Below are 19,627 nucleotides of genomic sequence, written 5' to 3'. Positions count from 1 at the left end.
AAAAGTACAAACAACTTGAGAGAGTCAGTCTTGGATCCCAGCTGGTCTATATGGGAGGAAGACAACTATATACTTACAAGCATATACTTACAGCATTCATTTTTCAGTTTCCTGGCAACAGCACCTACTGTGGTGCAATGCTAGGTTTCCTTTCTCAAATGCTGTTTAACACCATGCTGCCTAACTAAGCTGTGCCTAACTACATGGATCAGACCAGCCATCATGGTATATAGTTACTGGCACCTCAGTGTCACAGCTTATGGGCCAATGGACTGCCAATGCACTCACTGATTTACATTGTGTCTGATTTTCAAGCTATGAAAATCAGTGCATGAACTGATGGAGAGGCTGCCGGTTGTAATCGTTCACATTTGCCTGTGAGAGCAAACCCGATTATTACAGAGGTAAGGTTTCCATCCATTCTTTTTACTTCATCTCATGCCAGTTCAAACAGGTTTATTTCCTCTTCTGCTGGATCTAAGCAGACTGAGCATCTCAATCAATACATTCCCTAAAACACAAATATTTGTGTGCTACAATCAGAAATGTAACTACCACGCATGCTGACAACCCTAAGCATTATTTTATTTAGCTAATCTAAATATTCACAGCTGTGAAGGCACAGCAATATGGGAAAGTAATCTGCTGGTCTTCTTAGATGCCAGGCAGATTTGCACAGCCCATGTTGAGGCCATTCTGCTGCATCTCCGCTCCACTGCATCCATTTACTCCATCTCTGATTATAGCCCTAGCTAGATATAGAACTGAGGAATTATAACATGTTGCAGACATACATGCCAGTGCAGAATAAGCAGCAAGATGTTGTTGCATGTGATGTTAGAAACAGCTGTTATGACTAGATATGATATTATTGACTAGCCTACCCACAAAAAAACACTAGGGTGGCACTGCTTACAAGAATAAGGGCTTTTCTTTGCTGTATGGCTCACCTTGTAATTTTGGTGGTGCTACAAATTTAAGTGCCTCCTCAATATAATGGTGCCAGTTCTTTCAACTCCAACTAGTTGTCTCTCATGCAGAAAAAGAACATGTAAACACTGCTAAAGAAGTTTGCCCAGGGAGTGATTTTTGATCCCTGAGTTAAGGAGTGCATGAAGGCTTGCATTCACAATACCTGGATTAGGTATAGTTAGATAGAACCAGCTGTGCACCCTGCGTAGCACCAAGCAGGAGCCTACTCAAGGCCTCCTACAACTCTACAGTGCTACTAAGACATGTAGGGTTTTTTTCGTTAAAAAGGGGGTTCTGTTTAAAATGCCCAACATAACATGAAGCAGTCCACCATGGCGGTATTTCCATACCATAAGACACAAGGTGTGTAATGCACGTCCTGGAACAAACCTTAAGCACAATGCTGGAAGACTGCATACGTGCAAGGAGTCTAGTGTGGTGCTGTCACATGGACATGGCCTCCAGGGAGCAGTCCTTGGAATGAACTAGGAAGTGGATGAGGTTAGAGAATACTTAAACTGGACATACGTAAGTCCATGGGCCCTGATGAGATGCAGCCACAAATGCTGAGGAAGCTGGCTGATGTCCTTGTGATTCTTGTGTCATTCTTGATAATCTTTGAACAAACATGATGATTAGAAGAGGTGCCTGAAAACTGGAGAAAAGTAAATGTCACTCCCATCTTCCAGAAGGACAAGAAGGACCCAGAGAACTACAGACTGATCAGCCTCACCTTGAAGCCTAGGAAGTTTGATGCAACAACCATTTCCAGACACATGAACTACAAGAAGGTGACAGAGAGTAGTCAGAATGGACTCACCAAGGGGAAGTTGTGTTTGACCAACCTGATGAAATCACAGGTTTTTGACACTGTCACCCATAACAGCCTCACAGAGAAGCTAATAAACTATAGGCTGAATGAGCAGACAGTGAAGTGGATTGAAAACTGGCTTAGCCCAGAAGGTGGTGATCAATGGCTCAAAGTCTAGTTGAAAGCTGGTAACTAGGGGTGTACCCCAGGGGTCAGTCCTGGGTCTAGTATTGTTTAACATCTTCCTTAACGATCTAGATGATTGGGCAGAGTGCACCCTCAGCAAGTTTGCTGATGACAAAAAAACTGGGAAGAGTGGCTGATACACTAAAGGGTCATACTGCCATCCAGAAGGATGTTGACAAGCTGGAGAAATGGGCTGACAGGAACCTCATGAAGTTCAGCAGAAGGAAGTATGAAGTCCTGCACCTGGGGAGGAATAAGCCCATACACCAGTACAAGCTGGGGGCTGACCATGCAGAAAATAGCTTCCCAGAAAAGGACCTGGCGATGTTCATGGACATGAAGCTTAACATGAACCAGCAATGTGCCCTTGCAGCAAAAAAGGCTAAAGGTGGCTACAGGTATCCTGCGCTGCATCAGGAGGAATATTACCTAGCAGGTTGAGGGAGGTGATCCTTCCCCTGTTACTCAGCACTGGTGAGGCCACACCTGGAGTACTGTGTCCAGGTCCAGGCTTCTCACTACAAGAGAGACTTGTATGTACTGGAGAGAGTCCAATGAAGAGACCCTAGGATGATGAAGGGACTGGAGCATCTCTTCTATAGGAAAAGACTGAGAGTTGGGACTATATAGCCTAGAGAAGAGAAATCTCATGGCAGTCTCTTTGATGTATATAAATACCTGAAGGGAGGGTTCAAAGACAATGGAGCCAGGCTCTCTTCAATGCTGCCAGGTGACAGGACAAGAGGCAATGGGCACAAACTGCAACACAGGAGGTACCGAGGCTGACAGCACTGGCACAAGCTGCCCAGAGAGGTTGTGGAGTTTCCTTCCTTGGAGATATTCAGAAACCATCCTGACACAGTGCTAGCTAAGCCAGCCTGCAGCCAGACATTACTTAATTAGGTCTTACACAAAGAAATACCTACTCTTGTCTGTTTTGAATCTGCTGCTTTCACTTCATGCTCCCTTTATCCTGTATTGGAAGATACAGTAAATGATCCTTTTCTGCAGATATTCTCTGTGCTCCTCAATTTTGTCATCTATAAAATACCCATCTTCACTAGGATGAAGAATATCATTACTTATTTGTTTCTCATATGGAAGGCATTTCATTCCTCTGAGCATCCTTGCTGCCCTTCTCTGCGCTTTTTCAAGTTCTATTACATCATATTTGAAATGGGAGAAGCAGAACTGTTGGCCATATTCAAGATAAATGAACACCCTACACTGATACTGTGGCATAATATTGTTTTCTGGTTTTTCATTTCTTTCATAATAATTCCCAACATTTGTTCTATCCTTTTTGCAGCTGCTGTGCACCAAGCTGACATCCAGAATTATTTATTATAACCCCAAGAACTCACTCCTGGTGGTAAAAGTCAACTCAGAGCCTATGATTTCATATGTGAATTTAAGACCATTTCCTCCCATCTACATTTATCTTCTCAAAATTTCATCTGCCACTTTATCACACACTCAACTCGGCATTGTAAAATCCTTCTGCAAATCATCACAGGCAGCTCCTGTGCACATTATGGGCAGCAAACTTTTGTCACTTAGCTATTACCCCTTTTTTTCTTCATATAAGTTAAAAAAGCAATTGAGAGCACAGGGTCTGACCACAGATCTTTCTGGGTCATCACTGCTGGAAAATGTTTTCTCCTACCTGTCAACAATCCATGGGACAAGCAGGAAATAGCGATCAAACACAGTTTAGGCTTTGACTTTTTCAATATTTACTGAACTTGTGGTTGAAGAAAGAAAGTATTTATTGCCTATACTATCAGTTATCTATTGCCCTACAGTATGAGAGGAAATTCTGTGGACCACAGTTGATTTGCAGCTCAACATCTTTTATCACAGATCTCCTCTGAAGACTCTCTTTGCAGTGGAAAAGGCCACATGCTTTACATCACAAGAAATAAAACAGTCAATAAGTAGTGTGTGTATAGACCGTAGGATTGGTTTGATCTCTTTATAGCAAGAACCAGAATGGAAATCTGAGCCATGCTCCTAGAAAACCATATGGGTCTTCAGTAAGCACCAGATATTCACCTTGAACAAGTCACTACCCTCTCTGTTTTCCTCCATCTGCTAAATGACAGGTGTGGCATTTACCGTTCTTGGCAAAGTACTTTATAACACATTGATGAAAAACATTACAAAAAGTGTTAACAGCTTCTTTATCTAAGTGCATGAAACAGAACATAATGAAAGTTGAATGAGGAATCTATCTCATTTAGAGCTTGTCCATGCAATGTTAGCTTTAGAGTCAGATGCGCTCTGAGTGCCAAGTTAAAAACTTGTCACAGCTAGCCTCCATGAAAAAAATAAAATAAAACATCACTCAACTGTGAAACCAGAAGCATAATGAAGAGCAAATCTATTATTTATACAGTATTTACTCTTAAAAATTCTCCAAGACCAATGCACACGTGAAAATTATGACTCCTTCAATCCTGGGAATCTTTGGGAAACATGAGAGCTCTTATCAAACCTTCAATGACATGAAAGGGAGAGAATGGAGAAAAATTATACAGATCTATAAATAATTATTGATTTTTGCTAAGCAATCAATAAGGTCTGAAAATGAGAGTTAAAACATTGAATGAATTTTCTTTCTCTTTGGTATAATTCCTGTCCCCAGTAGGTCTCAGAGTTGTCCTTTGAGAGGAGGCTCGCTACAAATATGAACAATTACAAACAGGAATACTGTTAAATATCAGCGTTCTTACCGAGTCAGTCTCCAGGCACAAGTACCTTCTAACAGCTGATTTGCACTGAACCGTCTTTGGTCATCCTCGTGCTGTGGAAGAGAAGCATATAGTGAGATACAGTATTCTTACAGGAAGAATGTATGTTGCAGAGGTTTGCCTGGTGTTTTCCAAAGTCAGCATGTTCTTTTAGGACCTCTCCTTTCAGAGTGTTCAGGATGTTTTGGTCTGAAATTTTATTTGGTGAATCTCTCTCATGTTACACTGGGTTGTACCATACAGGAGGCCAAACCAGATCATCACAGTAGCTCCTTCTAGCAACAAATATATTAAGACCATAGCCAGGCCTCAGTAAACCCTGCCTCTGCTTTCCTGTCACAGGCAGCAGAAGGCACCATTTTGCAATGGCCATATAATGAATGATATCATGAAGTGGAAATCAGTTTGCAAATCACAACCTCTCTGCTGCTTCCTGATCTGAGAGAACAGAATGGACAACATCTGTAACCATCCTTTGCAACGACTCTGAAGGGACTTGTCTCAGTGAAGAGTCACAGAGATGATCAAGGCACTAAATCATTTTTTGTATGAGGAGAGGCTGAGCTGGGACTGTTCACTCTGAAAAAGGGGAAGCTCAGGGGAAATCTTATCAATGTGTACAAATATCTGATGGGCAATAATGAAGACAAGGGAGTCAGACTCTTTTCAGCAGCGCTCACTGGCAGGACAAGAGACAAAGGGCAGAAATTAAGACACATGAAATCCCACCTTAGCACAAGAAAAAAATATTGTGAAGGTAGTCAAACACAGAAAGAGGTTGCCCTGAAAGGTTGTGGAGTAGGTTTGAATATCTGCTGAGATATTCAAAACTTGACCAGACACAGTCCTGGGTAACCTGCTCCAGCTGACCCTGCTTGAGCAGGGGAACTGAATGTTCCCATGAGGTCCCTTCCAGCCTAAACAATTCTGTGATTTTGCCTTATTTGACATGTTCTGCTGACCAAACCTGTTCCCATTCAGATATAGTCCTTTCTCCAACCCCATGGATTAGTTGCCTTTGATGCCTTAACTCCTCCCGTTCCATGAAGGTGGCATATATCGCCAGCTTGTAAGCACTATTTTTTTCTGACTCCTGGTTGAGTGCGTAACCCTGTAACTCATAGGGAAAAGTTACTGAGTGACAAGCATGACCCCAAATTCATTGGTCAAGGATTACAAGGGAAATGATACTTATGAACAGGTATTACCCTGGGTGGGGTGGGGGGATGAGAGAGAAGAATTAAATAAGAAATCAGAACCAGGAAAGTAGCACAGCACAGATACATCCAGTAGTGATGAGCTTCTGTTTCCATAGTGGCTAGGATAGCTGCCAGACGCGATTTTCCTTAGTATCTCTAGAAATGCAAAGGATGGCTGGGATGGACACAGCTTAGGCAATCAGGCTATTGCCTATTTATTTACATGAGTACTGATCCAAAATATTTGTTTGCTCAAAGGCGGAGCAGAGGACAGAAATTATATCTGGCCAAGGATACAGAAGAATCTGAGAGGTGACTCCAATTTAGGCTGGACTACGCTAAAGAAACTTTCAAGTTCATTGTGAAGGGAAGACAAAATGGTTTAACTTTAAACAAAATATTTCAGTAAGAAAAAAAATATTCTGTTCATCTTCTATTGTTTTAACTTTCATACAATAAACAAAATTAAAAAAAGAGAACAGCATAATCCGACAGTGATGAAATACGATTCACGATTTTTCCCCCCCAAAACAGAACTTGATAGAAATTTTTATTTTCTAAAGAAAAAAAAACCACAGTCTTTTAATTGCTTGGCTAAAAAAGCTTTCTCCTAATATTTTGAATGTTAGTGAATTTAAATATTGAAATGTTGTTCAGAATAAGGTGATCACACTAGCAATTTTTTCTAATCAATTCAAGCACTGTAGCGGTCTAAAACTAACATTCCTGAACAACTTGTGTCTCCGCTACAGTTGCATTCAATTTAAATGTTAATTGACATGTGAATTAATTCACACTAATTCTGCTTTAGATCACTATGTAGAGACTTAGCAATAGCACCATTTGAGGAGCAGGATCTTGCTGAGCTAGATACATTACAGATGTTCTGTAAAGAATTCCCATCTGGAGTGCTACTATCTCTTTTATCACATAGTGGCAATAAGTGAAAGACGAATTAGATGAATGAAATGGAAGGGGGTGAAGGTAAGAAAAACACTCTCATGCACTAAGCCTCGAATGTATGTGTCTTAGACCTAAGAACTAAGCTCCACTTTGTCTAGGCATTTGATCTTACACAAACACCTGTGTTCCTTACGTCAGTGTACTGACATGACAGTGTTAAATGTTACTGTAGAGAAGACAGGGCAAGTGTTTGGGCTTAGGGGATGCATTTGAGAGTAGATGGTCTTTTCTCAGTTGATTTCAGAATCTGTCTCTGAACCTCACTCAGTTGCTTCTACAAAAGTGATTACAAGACATACAAAAATAGCTTAGGGATGCCAACTTCCTGGGTGCAGCACTAGCTGTGCTACACATGGCTCTGACTTAATGACTGCTGGTTTTGTTCACAACTCACGTCTTCTGCCCATACCATACTCTGAGGCTCCGAGCACCTGACCTCTGACAGCTATCACGATGCTTCAATGCATGCTACAGAACTGGTACAACATCTCAAGCCTTGAGATTATTTTGCAGTGCTACCATAATCAGAAGCATGCGTTCCAGGAAGGAAATAACACCTAACAGTCCATACGTAGTTGCTTGCTATAATATGATCTGATTTTGCTACTTCTAGACAGAGCAATAGTCAATCACATCCATCTTCACTCTCAGCAGATTATATCCCTGTTTTTAATTTATTTTTAAAGTCATGTTTCCCTACAGATGGGCTGCAAAATCCACCCTGCATTTTCATAATGTCACTGCATGCTTAGCTATCAGATTGCCACCTCTGGAGACCTTAAAAATGGCAGAGTACATCTGAACCAAGCAATCACAGGCACAAGGCTTGAGCTACAGAGAAAGACTGATAAATGACAAACTTCCTCCTTGATCTCATACACTGACACAACTAGAGGACAGGGAGGGATGAACTTGGAAACAATGGCACAGACTGATGGAGGGAGCCCTAAAGCCTAGAGAGAAATTAGATATGTGTGAATGATAGGAATCCAGAAGCTTAAGGGGATCTCATGGACTAGGGGAAAAGGTGGGTGTGTGTATGTGAATTATTTAGTACCTGAATACAGGTGATTATTATATAGAGGGGCCATCAAGATATGAATATGTTTCTGTGACACCAGTTAAACTACAACCTTAGCGGAGATTTCTATAAAATAAATATTCCAAAGTTCAAAATTTGGAAGGATCCTATAGATCACAGGTGAAATTCTCCCCACGAGTGAGTACAGATTAAGACACAAAAATAAACAGTAGCTGCAAATGCACATAACTGCCTGAGATAGCTGAAGAAACTTAACAGTCTAGAATTTTAAAAGCACACCATTTTCACATCTTTTTATATGAATTCTGCAGGAGGGAAATTTATTTTCCATAAACTGCTTCTAAATCTGTGACTTTCAAGTACATTTTACGACCAAAGCCACAAGTTTCGGAGCGCAGCAACAACAAAACTGACTGTGAGCTCAGCATAGACTACCTCAGATCCTTGAATTCAGTGTGACCGGAGCAGGTGCCAGTAGACCCAAAGAGATCCACAGAACTGGGTCCAGAGTGAAAGGAAACACCGCAGCTTTCAGTGAACCACAGTCTGTCTCCCCTCTGGTCCTGACAGACTTGCCAGGGGTCCTGCCTACGAGCAGAACGTCTCCTTTCCCATATGAGTGCTCTGCCACAGGCATGCCCTGGAGCTGGAGGAAAACTCTAGGTCTATGGCTTATGCCATCTCAAGAGGTGCTCATGTTCTTTGCTATTATTAGTAACCTGAAGTAACTTCATGGCCTGAAGCTTTCAGAGCTGTGTCAGTTACCATAAAGGGGTGATCAATAATTCACTTGAAGATATCTTAAAATGTCATCCTTCCTAGTTAAACCCTATTGTAGGTTATTAATAATAGTTCCACAAATTCTTTGAGACAATAAATATTTTCTAATGGCCTGAACACTGCTAATTTGTCTTCCAAGCTTGTTAATTACCTGCCTGAAAGACTATTTTTGTTTGTTTGTAATCATTCTACCTGGTAATCGTAACCGTTTCCAAAAAGTGAAATGTCCAGAGATGCTCAGTCTCTGCTCCTGGCCTCCACAGTGCATTGCAGTATATTAAACCTCATTTAGACCTGTCAAACTGCAACAGAGTTGAAAGAGACTTTGAGAGTATTAATAGAATATGAAGCGTTTTACAGTAGCACAATTTCAAGGGATACTTAAACACAAGAAAAGGCTCCCTTCTATTTGAGGTACTACACGATCCCTCTAAAAAGTCACAAGCTTTTAAATAGTGGGGAAAACCCCCACCTTCTTATCATGATGGACCACTGACTTTTCTCACTGTGACTATGCTCAGGGCATTAACACTTACCTCATTGTGCCTAGTAAAATACTAGCACCATTAACACTGGTATGTATGAAAATAAAAGTCCTTTTGAACTTTCAGGAAGTATCACTTGCTGGCTGCTTTAGTCCAAAAATCCCTTTTTGGAAGCAAGTGAGGCTCTTGTTAGAAACCTCTAAGTGTTCTTTGCCGCCTCTCCACTGCAAAGATTCATGCTTTTCCCAGATAATCAGTATCTGTGGACAAATCTGAAAAAATGTGTCTCTTGGATAGGCAGAGCACTCCCTGGAAATGGTATCTGGATAAAGGTTTCTGCTTCTATGCTGTTCCACTGAGAATTTCTTCCTAAACACCACCTAGCCACTAGGTATTTAACTTCTGACCCACTACAACTTGTGGAGTTTTGCTTAACAGTTGTCTCTTAGAGACCATCTAGGTTAAAATACAGAGTAGGACAGGTGTATTGTCAAAACAAATCTAGGAGTCATTACTCAGTATTATTGTAAACCGTGTACACTGGGTCACCACTTGACAGGAGGACTATTGGATTTTCTCCATATTCATTGTCATTCTCAAGATTTCAATGTGTGCAGAAAAATCTGCAAGGTACAGAATTCCCACTTCTGTCAACAGAAGCTCTTTCTCTGGCTAGACGCTATAAAACTGAGCTTCAATATGTTCCTATAATATAAACATAACCTTACGTTCCCAGTATAAGTCTTACTTGGAAGCTTAGTAAGAATCTAACATCTTGAAAATGAAAGTCTTAAAAGACTTTTTTCAAGAGTGTTAAGGCTGATAAATTTCATGTCTCAAAAAAACCAAAATCAAATTAAAGGTCACCCACTGGCTGAAAGACCTGTGGTTCCATGTAAAACTCCAGGCCAAATTTCTTGCTTGTAATTGCTCAGTTCAAGACAATTTCCTCTTCATTACAGAATGTCAGCTTCCCACAAAAGGAAAGGAAGCAGGTATTCACCTTAAAAAATATGTTTTTCAGCTGAATTCACAAAAGAATTGTGAACAATGAGTTATTTGCCAAAGTTCAGAAGCTGTCTGGTTTAAAAAAGTAAAATTAGTTGCACGTTACTTATAAGTATCCGCTTATATCTGTTATTAAGCATAATAGTAAAATAATAGTAATTTGCATGTACCGATAGATATTTTTAATTATGCATCACGATTTCAACAGTGTTATGTCAGGTAAGTAAGAATCATGAAGGCAGTCTCCAGACGACATTGGTATAGAGTTTTGCTTCCTTATCACACAAACAAGCTTTTAAAGCTTCAGAAGAGTCTCCTGAACATATCATTAGGTTCCAAAGCAGATAATTTTGAAGAACTATAGTAATAGCAGATCTACATACAGCAAAGAGGTTGTTTGCTCCATATTTTAGTTTTTCTGTTTGAAAACAGAATGACTTGTAGACAATCAATCATTGGCTTGAAAGTTTGAAGAGGAGATTGTCGGGAAGTTGTTTGAGGCTCCCTCTTTTCAGTATATGCATGTAAAAAAATACCTTCAGCACATGCTATATGCATACAAGCAGCAAAACACACTTGTATCACACTTCTAACTCATGTCATTGATTTCTCAAGCCAGAAAGTGTTGGAAACCTACAACTGCCCAGTAGAAAGGCCAATAATATATTATTACATTTTAAAGATAGAGATGCTGACCTAAAAAATGTAAATCTTTTTTCCACCATTACACATACATACGTGTGTCCATAACTATATCTAATCACCGACACTCCACTCTTCTCAAGCCCTTCTTTGGCAGCACTATACGGAAAAATGAAGTTTTCCATCTCCTAGCCCAGGATGTCTTGTCACAGATCTAACTCTAGGAAAGACTATGACGACCATCTAATCTCTGTTTAATGTAGACAATGGAAATCACATGGCGATTCCTGCAAAAATCTCAACAACTTGTAGTTACATTATAACAAGGTACCACAGATACTTTCCCAAGACAAAACTCATTCCACTGATCACTGGACATGTTCTTTTGCTGCTGTGATATGGGGATGGGGTGAGAAAGGACACAAGATGGACACTTGATCACCCCCTTCTGGCACTATATTCAAACATCAATGTATTTTCTCTAGACTGAGAGCAAGCAGTTGGCAATTCATCGATATGTATGATTTTGGAAGAAGTGACCTGGTGATGAAAGCTTCCGTGTTTCCTAATTTACTTTCTTTTGGATGATGCTATACTAAGAAGAATCAATGGTTTTTAAAAAAATAACTAATTAAGTGAATAATATTGGCTGTAAAGAATGCCAATAATTTAAGCCAGGATTGTACACATCAGCACTAAATTATTCTGCTTTTATCTATAAACGGGTTAAAATGCTAAAAATATATATATATATTTGGCCTCTTTATAGTCCTTTTATAATGCCGCAGGCAACTTATTGAACTCAATGTTTCACATGGTGACACATGACTGAAATTAAAAGAAAGTCCCTACCCTTTTTTGTTAGAAATCTGCCATCTGACCTATATATTGACAGACTCGGGCTGATAACATACTTATGCAAAGCAGGTAATTGGTACTACCAATGAACAGAGTCAACACAATGCCAGTGAACACTGCCCAGAACAAAGCTTCTCCTGTACTGTCAATTTTGCGTTGGAAGTAGTTCAAGGTGGTCCACTGGGAATAAAGCTCACATTTAGTAGCATAGGTCAGTGTCATTAAAGCTCAGTAATCCACTGCAAGGTTGCTTAAATTCACATAATCTGAACAGGAATCTCCCTGGATTTAACGTGATGATAAAACAGTGTTTTCTGTAAGGACTGCATGTCCTTACAGACAACATTTCTGCATGTCTACAAACAAGCACATACACACACACAAGTATGCATCACACATTCACAGACACACCGTCATCTGGCTTTTATCAGCCTACCCTGGTTTTCAGTGATAATGACAAGAATCCAGATGTAATTCATTTTGCACAGCACTTTGAGTGGTTTTGCCCTTGTTATACTTCAAAACATAGAAAGGCCTATCAAAAATAAGAATTCTCTGACCACCTTCTGACAAAACTGATTTTTCTTCTAAAAAAGGTAACCTTTGGTCTTTTTCAGTTGTGTGTTATCTACAGCACCTCAATAGATACAAGTACAGGAGCGGTACATTTCAATGGGAATTCGGCAATAACAGATGCATTCTTAGGAAAGCAAATAATCTCTCTTTGATTATAACTGCAGGTTGCTACGTAAAAGGATCGGTGAAATTTTATTCCTTCAGGGATGCTGAAAGGAAGAAGAGGAAAAAAAAGACAACATACCGTTCGAGACAAACTTTGCTTCAAATTACTAGTGTTGTGTAGTCGAAGCTGAATGCAGGTGGTTGCCTTGCGAAGACTTTCATGGCTGCCCAAAGTATGATTACTGCAGTTGGGGGAGGGGGGGAAGAGAAAAAGGAGAAAAAAAACAGAATAATTATCTCTGCTTGCCACTTCCTTCTTTTTTTCCCATCTCTCCTTCTCCTAAAATCACTGGTGGACTAAGTTCTAAATGTAAAGCAGATTGAATAATATAAAATCTGTATTTGGCACCTACTTCCATGAAAACAGATGAGGTTTGGTTCTGGCATATTTTCTGGTGAAATAATTTAAGAATAATTGCTTAGTTGTACCTTTGGCCATTAAGTTCTGTAACAGACCAATGATGCAGAGAAAGAATATCCTAAACAAACTGCACGTGCTCCTAAAACTTGAGACTATCCATGCATATTCTTCAAACCCAAATTAGAGCAATATATACAAAGTATCTTGGTTATGAATGCACTACTGCAGAATGACTTGCAGTGTTTGATATCTAACTTGAAAATCAAATATTACTACAGGTTTGAAAACCACATGCATTAAGACAGGTGGCCCTTGATTCTCAAAAAAAAAAATCAAAGTTCTCACCCTGTGCAGCTCACATACAGATAGTAAAAGAAGCCGTGAGTCGGTCTTCCTCCTTCTCAAATCATATGCCAGCCAAGGTCAGATGCAGAGCTCAACTCACTCAGATGGAGTGGCTCCTACAAACAGCTCTGCTGGTCAAGGATGCTCTAGCACCCCATGACAAGGACATTGTTTATTCTTATTTGCCTCTTCACAGTAGCTTCTAGTCCACTTAACACTCTTGGCAACTTCATCTAAGTTATAATACAGACGTAGTTTATCACCCTTAAAATTATTTGGAACAAAGACAATTGCAGTGTTTCCCTTCCACATTTTGTTTTAATCAGGTGAAATAACGCAAAAATTATTTCAGAATTAAGGCAAGCATCTTCTTACATTTTAAAAAATCCTTTGGGATTTACGGGTAGGAAAAGTGACACTGATTTTTGCAAAGGCAATTTCATCAGCAAAAGAAGTTAGTATGCATTATCATTTACAACTCTACTGCATGTTCAATTAGATTCATGTTGCTTTTTTCAAGATTTCAGCCACTGAAACACCAAAAGGGACAGTCCATATTTATACAGATTTACAGAACGGTAAGTTTTTTTCAGAACTCCCTGGGCATGAAGGAAAGATGATTTTTTTTTTCCTCGTGCCATGGAAAATTCAGAATTCAGATGTAAACGGTGTTCCTTTCTATCAAAAAAAGGCATTTGATGGAATGTCTGAATAAAACTGGCTGGATTTCGTTCCAAAAAAAACCCAAAAAACCCAAACAAACAAACCCACTTGCCCTATGAATAAAACATGGAAACTGACTTAAAAGAGAGACTCGTATCTAACATGGCAGCAGAAGTCCCCAGCACAAATGAATGGTTGAACTTAAATAAATGTGCTGTACATAATTGCCATTCATCACAATCGCAGGGAATTCATATATCTTGTAAATGTTCTGCACCTACACTGTACTGTATTTCAGTAAAATACATACTCTCCATTAGAGGTCACAAAAGGTAGAAGTGTAGATATAGGATTTTTATTTTTTTGAAAACAAATACATTAAAGGTCACAGAGGACAAACCTATTTCCATCTGACATAACAAATACCTAAAAGCAAGGTCCTCTGATAGCACTTCCACGCATTTGCAAAATTCCCTCATTTTAGGAGCATAAATTACAGATGTATGAGTGAGAAGTTAACAGCACAGTGAAACACCTGTACTGGTGGAAAGTGCGTCACTGTTATGCCTCAACCCTCTCTAATCCCTTTACAAGCAAAAGTCCAAGTGACCAATTCCTGGTTCCTGGGATCGTACCAAGGCATAGATTCTTTTCTGTCGCTCCTCAGCTCATATCTGCGTTGTGCCAATCCATGGCTTTCTTGAAAGTTCTTCCTCTCCTCATTTCACCTCATCACATCTGTCTCCTGATTCTAATGATCCTTGCATCCTCTAGAACTGCCTCACACCTGGGGTTTTTTTTTACCTTTTACCCTGCCATTATTCCTGTTCTTTCCATTCTGCCTTACCTTCAACCTTAGGACAGGTGTAGTAACGAGAAAGTTATGAAGAAACATATCTGTGAGTTCTGAGTCACTTTTTTCTGATTCCTCCAGTATACGAATTCCTATTGCAATGCCAACATTCAACCAAGTCAATGACAGAACTTGGTATAGCCCAATACAGAGGGGTGTTCTGCTACTGTAAATTGGTATAGCTATATCCTTCTCTGTCGTTACAAATTTGCACCACAGATGTATAAAAACTACCTTTTGCAAGTATAATTATGCCATGTCATCGTGCTTCCAGGCAAAACAAGCTACACCAACAGAAGCTGAACTTTGTGATTACAACTACACTTGCACTAGTGGTTTGTGTTAGCTCTACTGTATCAGGCAGATACCATACATCACCAAATCCTTTATTGACACAACAGTGCTGCCTGAAACATTGCAGTCAGAAGTACTGGTGATACAGCTGACTTCATGAGTGGATTTTATTTGTGCAAATACAAAGAGAAAAGTTTTTAAGGTATTGTGACCCAAGAGACTAGACAAAATGGATTAATGCCACAATAAAATAATGTGGAAACCTGGTCTAGATGAAAAGTGAACTACAAAGAGATGTATATTTGCCATAGTTTGACAGACTACCTTTTAGCCTTACCCCAGGCTGTAACACACTATACAGATTTGCTACTATACCTGTAGTATTAAGAAAAAAATTAATACAGCCCCCTTTGGATGATAGCATGATTACTAGTAACTCGTTTACAGCCCTCTGAGCTCTGTAAAGGAAACACAAATAAAAATGCTACAACATTATTAACTCGACAGTTTTCCCCCTATTTTTTGCTGGAAATACTATGTGGAGAATACGGCTTTTATGAGAATACCATGACACAAGACAAAGTAAGAGACGGTCTTTGTCTTTAAGTGACATGGTAATGAACTGGTCAAAGTGTCATGACTTGCCTGTGGTCTCACAACATATCAAGAAGCACAGAAAGGGAAAATCCCTCAGTCTCTTGAGACTACCTCACCACTAGATGATTTTGCTTCCTCACAGCAAGGTTCTCTGATGTGCTATAAGCTCCAAATCCTTACACTATTCAATCAGACCTTTTTTTTTTTTTTGAAAAAGGACTCAGCTGAGCAGCATCTCTGAATGAGAAACTTAATCTGCAATGACAAGAGAAAATGAAGTTTATTTTTCACAAAGAACATATTCATCCAAAAGGTGCTTGCTTCTTATGATCTCAATCTGCATGAATATAACTCTGCCCAGTGTATAATTAATAGCTTAAACTTCACTTTGAGAGGAAACCAATTCTTATTTAGGTCTCAATTCTCAGAGAATAGAATCAGTAAGGCAAAAAAATGTCATCAATAAGGTCATAGGCAAGCATGTGAGCAGAAATGATAAGCATTTAAGCTTTTCTATTCCGTATCCCTGCTCACTATGTCGGCTAAACTGCAAAGCAGTAAGGTAACTGTGTAAATTACACTATGTTAGAGTATGGATGGAATTAAAAATACATATGAAAAGATCCTTTACAAAATCCGATGCCTTAAAAAAGAAAAAGGTATGTTTAGAAATAAAGCTTATAAGTATCCTTGGACTACATTCCTTTGCTGGGTCTGCATTACTGCAACCTCATGCTAGCATACAGATCAATTAAAAAAAAAAAAATAAAGAGTGCCCCATATTCTTATATAAACTCATGTGCTTTGCTTTACTAGGCATTTCAGGATGCCCTGAGTTTGTGGCCTGCAGTTCTAAAAACAAAAAAAAGTCTAAATGGAGGATTGATTCATTTCTGTTACGTGAAAAGGGTTGGTTTTGGCTTGCTGCTGGCATTGAGACCTAGTAGTTATTTGAAACAAGCTGCTTAACCCAAATTTAATTTGTTTTTATACAACATCTTTCATGAAGGGCATCATAAAATCATTTTTAGGGTCATCCATTCTAAATCTAAGGAAAGATGGGAAACTGTGAGGGCAAGATTTAAAGGTAGATGTAGAAGGTTTGGATGGATGATGGGATGATAAAGCAAAGAATTTTTAGAAACAGCAGATGGCCCTCCAAGAGATAAAAGATGATCATGAACAGGACAAGCATAAGGGAGTGGAGAGCACACCCACAGCTGGGAAACCCAGAGAAGAAAGGTCTATGGATATGTATGAAAAATCAGAAACTTCCATGAAAACTTCCAGGAAAACTAGGCAAAATGTGGGCCCGTTGTTGAATGAGACAGGTGCTGTGGTGACAGATGATGCAGAGAAGGTGGAGTTGCTAAATACCTTCTTTGCTTCTGTCTTCACTGCTCAGGCCAGTCCTTGGGAGACCCAGACTTTGCAGGTAACAGAGAAAGTCTGGGGGAAGCAAGACTTTCCCTTGGTTGATGAGGAGCAAGTCAGAGATCAGTTAGACGAACTGGATATCCACAAATCCATGGGGCCTGATGGGATGCACCCTCGAGTGCTGAGGGAGCTGGAGGAAGTCATTGCTGGGCCACTCTCCATCATCTTTGAAAGGTCCTGGAGGACAAGTGAGGTGCCTGAGGACTGGAGGATAGCCAATGTCACTCGAGTGTTCAAAAAGGGCAGGAAGGATGACCCGGGAAACTACAGGCCGGTCAGCCTCCCCTCCATCCCTGGAAAGATGATGGAACAGCTTGTGCTGGGAGTCATCGCAAAGCACCTGGATGAAAAGAAGATTATCAGAAGTAGTTAACATGGATTCACCAAGGGGAAGTCGTGTCTGACTAATCAGATAGCTTTCTGTGATGAAGTGACTGAATGGGTGGATGAGGGGAGGGCAGTGGATGTTGTCTACCTTGACTTTGGCAAGGCTTTCGACACTGTCTCCCACATCATCCTCACAGGCAAGCTTAGCAAGTGTGGGTTAGATGAATGGACAGTGAGGTGGATTGAGAACTGGCTTACAGATAGAGCTCAGAGGGTTGTGGTTAGTGGCGCAGAGTCTAGTTGGAGGTTAGTAACAAGTGGTGTCCCTCAGGGGTCAGTACTGGGCCCAGTTTTGTTCAACATATTCATCAATGATCTGGATGAAGGGATAGAGTGTACCATCAGCAAGTTTGCTGATGACACAAAACTGGGAGGAGTGGCTGACACGCCAGAAGGCTGTGCTGCCTTACAGCGTGACCTCGCCAGGCTGGAGAGTTGGGCAGAAAGAAACCTGATGAAGTTCAACAAGGGTAAGTGTAGGGTACTGCACCTGGGGAGGAATAACCCCATGCACCAGTACAGGTTGGGGGCTGACCTCCTGGAGAGCAGCTCTGTGGAGAGGGACCTGGGAGTCCTGGTGGACAACAGGATGACCATGCCTGGTGAGGCCACATCTGGAATACTGTGTCCAGTTCTGGGCTCCCCAGTTCAAGAAAGACAGGGATCTGCTGGAGAGGGTCCAGCAAAGGGCTATAAAGATGATTGGGGGACTGGAACATTTCTCATAAGAGGAAAGGCTGAGGGACTTGGGTCTCTTTAGTCTAGAGAAAAGAAGATTGAGGGGGGATCTTATTAATACTTACAAATACTTAATGGGAGGATGCCAGCGGGATGGGAGTAGTCTTTTTTCAGTGGTGCCCAGTGATAGGACGAGGGGTAATGGGCATAAACTTGAACATAGGAAGTTCCATCTTAACATGAGAAGGAACTTCTCTACTTTGAGGGTAGTGGAGCACTGGAACAGGCTGCCCAGAGAAGTTGTGGAGTCTCCCACTCTGGAGACATTCAAAACCCGCCTGGACGCTGTCCTGTGCAACCTGTCGTAGGTGACTCTGCTCTGGCAGGGGGGTTGGACTAGATGATCTCCAGAGGTCCCTTCCAGCCCTAACCATTCTGTGATTCTGTGAATAATGGTAAAAGTTGGTGACACAAATATGGAGTTCAGTCCTCTTTTTTCAAGGAGTTTCTGTCTTTCAGGCAGGGTTCTGCCTCTAGATGCACTTACACCGAACATCTGAAAAAGGAACTGCAGCAAATCAACTGGAAAAGTAACTAACATACACCTCACAATGACAGAGGGGGCAGGGACAGGGTGGTAATGAATCCCGACAGCTTCTACAGGTGCTGTAAGAAAAACTTGAGGGAAAAGGAAGCATAAGAAGAAAAAGAAAGCCTGCAGGTTGAGGCAAGGCCAGGATTTCTCATCAGTAAACAAAATGAACGTAAAGACCAGAAGCCAAATGAGATTCCATATCAGAGTTTCACAGATACCTCTATTAGTTACAGACTGACCTCCAGCCTAGATGCAGTCTTCTGATTATTTTTTTTTTTAATTTGGATATTTGAAATCTGATATTCTACTTGTGAGTCAGATAGGATGTAAGCTCAAGGATATCTCTACAGGAAGGGAATAATGCATAATGAAATCTTGTGGTGCTGAGTATAATCGTCATTAGAACACACCCCATCTTATTCAAAGCTAAATGATTCCAGAAATCATCAAGTCTTTCAGGTGCTTCTGCAGGAGGCAGGATGAAGTGCTCATTAATACAGTCCAATATAATAGTAAATGAAAGCTTTTGACAGATCTTCACAAAGTTGTCTAGTTCACTAAATCACTCTGGCCTGAGAACAATCCATCATGTCACCATTCTGGCTTCAATTTAGATTTTTCTAGATTACAGTAAAGCAGGAGCAGCAGAGTATTTATTCCCTTTGCTGTCTCATAACTTGGGGAACTTCTACTAGAATTCATTCCTGAACATTTTCCAAATACTCTTCTGGGGAAGAACCCTGCATAAGTACATCAAATCACTCTGTTAGCAACATCACGAGGAAACCAATTTGCACTACAAGATAGCCCAAACATAGGAAAAATTTCACCCTGAGGCAACTCCGCAGGCCGTGCTAAGCTACCCAAGGGATCATTATGGTTTTAAATTTCTGATACAGGACTCTGATGAGGAGGCAGAAGACAGGGAGCTGAAAGTACAGCACAGTATAGAATGACAAGCTGCTGAGGCCAGAAGT

The 19,627-nt window shown here is 40.5% G+C and overlaps 1 protein-coding gene across 1 annotated transcript in view; it reads right to left on the bottom strand.

The window, feature by feature from the left end:
* The window catches only part of PIK3C2G (phosphatidylinositol-4-phosphate 3-kinase, catalytic subunit type 2 gamma), a 212,740-nt gene that overhangs the window by 175,668 nt on the left and 17,445 nt on the right, over window positions 1-19,627 (bottom strand). Inside the window, exons 5-6 of the mRNA XM_009879655.1 lie at window positions 12,520-12,622; window positions 4,705-4,775 (exon numbers count right to left, since the gene is read on the bottom strand). Coding sequence (XP_009877957.1) covers window positions 4,705-4,775; window positions 12,520-12,622 — 174 coding nt within the window. The remainder of the gene's footprint in view (window positions 1-4,704; window positions 4,776-12,519; window positions 12,623-19,627) is intronic.

This window comes from Charadrius vociferus, unplaced genomic scaffold (genome assembly GCF_000708025.1).
Source record: "Charadrius vociferus isolate BGI_N301 unplaced genomic scaffold, ASM70802v2 scaffold90, whole genome shotgun sequence".
Taxonomy (NCBI): domain Eukaryota; kingdom Metazoa; phylum Chordata; class Aves; order Charadriiformes; family Charadriidae; genus Charadrius; species Charadrius vociferus.
The sequence above is the reverse complement of the archived record's forward strand: the minus strand, read 5'-3'. Positions and strand labels throughout refer to the sequence as shown.